This window comes from Camelina sativa, chromosome 7 (assembly GCF_000633955.1).
Source record: "Camelina sativa cultivar DH55 chromosome 7, Cs, whole genome shotgun sequence".
Taxonomy (NCBI): domain Eukaryota; kingdom Viridiplantae; phylum Streptophyta; class Magnoliopsida; order Brassicales; family Brassicaceae; genus Camelina; species Camelina sativa.
The window spans coordinates 8,534,746-8,540,529 of NC_025691.1; the positions used below are offsets into that span (position 1 = coordinate 8,534,746).

At 30.7% G+C, this 5,784-nt stretch overlaps 1 protein-coding gene across 1 annotated transcript; it reads right to left on the reverse strand.

The window, feature by feature from the left end:
• LOC104700741 (indole-3-acetic acid-induced protein ARG7-like) lies at window positions 210-845 on the reverse strand. Its single transcript, XM_010416304.2, has one exon. It carries the CDS (start codon window positions 785-787, stop codon window positions 413-415), a length of 375 nt encoding a protein of 124 aa, XP_010414606.1. The 5' UTR covers window positions 788-845; the 3' UTR covers window positions 210-412.

The following is a 5,784-nucleotide window of genomic DNA, read 5'->3' on the forward strand; positions in this document are numbered from 1 at the left end:
AAGACACATCGGTCCATAAATATTTTAGATGATAATTATTTTAATTACTGATTCAAATATATTACTATAAAGAGTCGTAAATCAAATATAACACGCTGAACCATCTTTTTTATAACATCAACACTGAAACAACACATTTTTAATGGATTTTTTTTTTCGTAATAAAGAGTAGTTCAAATTAAACTCAGTAGACCATTTTATTCATTTTATGGACTAAAACTAAAATTTGTGTTTGCCTTTAAGTGCTCGTGTTGCAAGTTTGAAGTGTGTGAATATATTTTTCATTAGATGCCCCATATCATAGCTAAAATCTTAAGTGAAATATCTGTTATAAATCACAAGAGTCCCTCTAGTGAACAATACGGTTTTATTTTGTAATATCAAGTAAATCAGTAATAACTACGGCATAATTTTAACTCCATTGCTCGGTCAATATCATCTGGAGGTGGCTTGGTTGGCAAGGTACCATCAGGGCTCCGTGGTGGTCGAACCCGTATTCCTCCTCTGCTCGTTCTAGAAGCTTACGGAACATAGGATGTTCCAGAAACATCAACGGGACAACGAATCTCTGTGTAGGCTCATGATACCCATCGACGGCTATCACCGCGAAATGACCTTCCTTCACATCTTTTGGGACAGAATCACGACCGTATTCTACAGAACACGGTTTCTTTGCCGAGGAAAAGCCTTTGATCTGCACCAATCTCTCTACAACATTCTTGAGCTTCACAATTCCTCCCTTTTTCTTCTTTGACGGCTCAATTGTAATCATTCTTTGCCTGGCCATGCTAATAGATTAGGTTTCCTTTGTTTCCTTTTTTATCTCGTGATTTCAGGTTAACTTGACAAATGTATGTTTGAATATAGAAATGTAAGGAGGAGTACGTATATATAAGGAAGAATAGTACAAAGAGGATAAGAAAGAAGAGGAAGAAATAAGAAGGTTAAGTGAGTAAGAGAGACCAAAGCATGTGGCTTAGTTGGTTGTTTGCCTTCTTTTGAATTTTCCACGAAAGCGGTTTCCATTGTAAGTTATAATTTTCTATTTTTTATTTCTTTCTGTTTACCGTCTGTAAAATTAAAACAGAGAAAGCTCAACCATAACGACCTAGCTAGAAAACCCACTAAGATTATGGAAAATACTTGGGTTCACTCATAGGGTGAACCCTTTTGTTCACTAAGATATGATTAGTTTTTAAGGTTGTTATCTATATATAGGTTTTATTTTTGAAGTGCCTTTAGATTTTCAAACTTCTTACAAATAGTTTATCTAATTTTAGCCTTTTTTAATTGTTTAACTTTAATAACTCAAAATTGTGTCTCATTTTTTCTTAGAGTAACTCCATTGGGAGTATCTACTATCTACAGACTTAATGTATTAAAAAAAAAAAAAAAACAACTCGTGGTATCCTAATAAGAATCTCATCTCACACTTGTCTTTTTACTATTTTTTAAAAAAATTCTAACTAATTTAAATTTGATTAAACAATTAAATTATATTACTAAAATGTTATTTTAGGTACTTGAATGAATTTTTTAATTGACGGAGGGCTCTTATTTTCAGTTGAACCCACAGAGATCTAGGGAAAAAATAACTTATTTGATATGATTAAAGATTCTGCTAATTAATAAACGAATATGCATGCCGTATATAGCTTTTGCTGCATCAACCCACAACCTTCAACGTACACCCGTTGTGTATAACTGAGAACAGATGTTTTTTTTTTTTTTTTTTTTTTTTTTGTGTTAAAATAACAGATGTGTTGAAAAACGTGTTTACCGAATGACCGTGAATTTAATATCCATTCAGTAATTTACATGTTTATAAAAGTATACACTATCAATGATTTTTTTTTTAATGTAAAACAAGTTATAGCTATCTGATTTTCGTGTAGATGGACAGACGATCACAAAAATTCATAAATAAAAAATCTTAGATTTCCGTGAACACTTTTTTACAGCACGTTTTTCAAATTTGATAATATATTTTATAATATATATGTAATTATGTTTTTTTTATATAAAACTATATATATATATATATAATAATGTATATTAATTAAATATTAAATTTAAAAGTTGAACATGGTGAGGGCCAACAAGCCAGACAAGTCCAACGTAATGGTAGAGTGATCTGACTGGTTGTGCGAAGACGGACAGATTCTAGTTGATCTCTCTTTTTTTTTCCCCCAATATTTTTAACTAGAGGTATGTTTTTGAAATTCATGAAATTTTGGGTGTGTGACAAAAAAAAGTTATAATTCTATGAACATGTTTATGAATAATGTTACCCAACTGATCCAATGTACCTCTTCTATTGATTTAGATTCTAATTGGTTAACCTCATTGGCCTTATTTCTTTTGAAACAAATAAAACAGAAAACCGAAAAACAAAACTAAGCTCTTATAACTTCATGAGTTTTGTTATGCATGAAAACAAAAATTAAGCAAACAACGTCGCCGGCTATACCATTTCATCATATTTTTCACGTTCAATCCACATAGATCGTTTGTAATGTCATCTATATATATATCACGTATACACAGTACTTTGCGTCCTTGTGAACTGTATATATAGTAGCAGTGTATCACTAGCTTTGTATCTCTGCATGCAATGTCATGGTCGGTTTCGTACTACATTTATATCATATACATGTGAATTCAAAATGATGTTTTCAATTATTTTATTTCTTTTGGACGGCTAAATATTTTCACATATTTTCATGTTTAATGACCCGTTTGAGATACTAATAATTTTTGTGATTAAGGATATTGTAGTTGTTATATAGACAGTTGATCGAAGATTTATTGGTCATCTTGTGTCATAATATATATATATATATATATGTATATATATATTAAGGATATATATATCATGATCTACACCTCGTTCAACTAATAAAACAGAAAATTCTAATAAAATAAAATACTGTTATTAGTCCACGAGCATCACTTAAAAATGGATTCCACCTTGACATTTTCGTCTCTCTCTACGAATGAAGAAGAACGAGCTCTGAGAAATAAGTATGCAATTGTTGCTAATTTACTCAATTATTAACTTAAAGCTGTGTAAATTTATTATGTTATTGTTATGTAACGACACTTCCTCCCTAGGTGTAAGATAATAGGGCTTGATGCCTAGCTTCAATTATTGTATCAACATGCAATGCATGGACGTGTCATACAAACAGTGTCAGTCGAATCTAGAATGGGACGCAATTGATTCATGTGTTTGTCATGCGTACGTACGTTTATTTACCATATCTCTCCGAATCAAATTTCTTATCTATTGAGTAACCAATGTGCAAGGCTGCAAAACTATGCACATATCCGAGATAGGTTAAGACCTATCTTTCCGTTTTCTTCAATTTTCTTTGTTCTTGTTCTTATTTTTCTTTGTTATTCTAATTTATATATGTATTTTCTGAGTTTTTTTTTATAAAATTTGCCACAGAAAAATCTCATGAGCAATAGTGATCTTTGCATCAAATCTATATATAAAAGAAAATTGATTTGAAATATATTTTATTATGACATTCTTTTTAGATATATATAGCTTTGTTAAAACTTCTGACTTATATATCATGCTTTCATTGTACATCTTGGAAAAAAGAAGACATAAATTATGGGAAGATTTATTATTGTAAATCTAAAAATTATATAAATTTGACGTCAAAAGAAAAAAATTAAAGTTATGCCTTTTTCACCTACCAAATGTATGTGGGGGAAAACGATAAAAATACAATGATTTTTGTTCTATTATGATAAAACTTATATTTTTTTATACGAATTCCTGATCAACCTTCCAAACGAAAATAAACCCATTATTCAACACAAAAATGAGACGGTTAAGTAATTTACATACTTACGCACACTAATTACCTCGTACCAGCAATAATAGTTTTTGAAAACAACAAGTTATACCATAACATAAAAAACAGTAGTCGGCATGCAACACGGAAACATGTAGCAATAGAAGAATGGTCCTTGTCCAAAAGAGACACTTTTGAACGTCAGTCCAAGGAGAAAACTTGTTTATAATATCTTAGAACTACATGACTAAATAGCAACACCATCTTGACATAATATGACCTAGCTAGTTGATTAGACATATGATTGCGTAAATAATTCCACGTTCTTCTTTCCGAATTTATATTATTGGGAAGTTGGGAAAAAGTTGAGAAAAAGGGCATATAAATGTCGTTGGCAGAGCACTGTCCATATTAAATTTTGAAAGCTACTTGACTATAGTCTCCGCTATAACCGCGGGCTGGTCCGACACGGTCTTTATTTGTTTATCGTCTTCTTGTTTTCGATATATATGGATTTTGCACTTTTTGTTCAACTCTATAGATACATTAACCAGCTAATATATGCAAGTGAATGAAAATTTGGTAGGATATTTTGATTAAGAAAACATTAACCAACAAATTAAGTTATTGAGCTATAAACAAAACTAGATAATTAATATCATCTACAAATATCTAGGTACAAAAGCAAAGGAAAGTATCTAATCTATTGATGATTACACTAATTGGTGATATCATACTCGTTGTGCCTAAACGTTGGACCCAATATAGCTTAGTCAACAAAAGTTTGAGATTTGTTCAGTTAGCGGAAAAGAGATATTTTCTTTAATTTGCTTAAACGGTAAAGTTGGTTTTTGTTTTTTGTTCTTATCCCTCAAAGTATATGAAACAACATACATAATTTTTCATGCATATAGCATATATATATAGAATAATTAAGTAATGTTATATTTAGTGGCTACTTCGGATCATGGTCTCTTAATTAACATGGTAAATTATTTCAACCAGTAGACCAATATAAGTTGGTTACCACATGATTTTTTTTTGAATTTAATGTTAACTTATATTTAAACAAAAAAGAAGGTTTTTACAACTAATGAATCAGATAATAGAGAAAATAGAGTTTAAAACTTTGAACATAAACTTGGTTGAAGGACTAAATGAAATCGTAAGTCACGTCCTAGTCAAGCAAGTTTACAAAATACGTATTTTAACTTTTAAGATAGATTCATGTCTTATGTGCTAAATATCAACCCGAGGTGCATTACTGCAATAGAGTTAAACGAGTCCAAGGACCATATATGTTCTTTAAATGTAAGATCTCAAACCTGATTTGGAGAAAGATTTTGCTCCGCACGAACTTTAATGCGCAAACACGCATGCATATCATATATGTTATAACCAATATCTTATCGTGGGGCGTAAAAGCTTGAAACATGACATACAATATGTTATATGTGTAAGGAACTCTACTTGGACCAATCCGTATGTCGATTTGTAAGAATAAGAACTAAAAAGGGCATGACAAAAACTAGGCAAAGATTACACCCCAAAAAAAAACTAGGCAAAGAGAAGCATTCCATAAATATGGTAAATCAATTAACTAGAACAATCGCTTACATCCAAACAAACACCAACTAATTCGTTATATATTAGGTATCACTTACGTGTTTTTTTTAAAAATCAAATAATAATGAAAAGTGAAAATGACGACACTATAGTTAGAACAAAAATTCATTGTTGGTCTAGAGAGGTTTCTAGCGGTCGGAGTCTCAACCACTGTCTTGGTAATTGGTATGTCTTCGAGCAATCATCCGAGATTCGCTCTGAAAAACAAGATATTTGGGTAGAGCGGGTCCGGATTATAGAATGCGGATTTGAATTGACGATATTTTCAATTATAATAATATTTTAAATTATTTATATGATATTATATGTTTTTCAGATTTTCAAAATATCTGGATGGAGAATATTT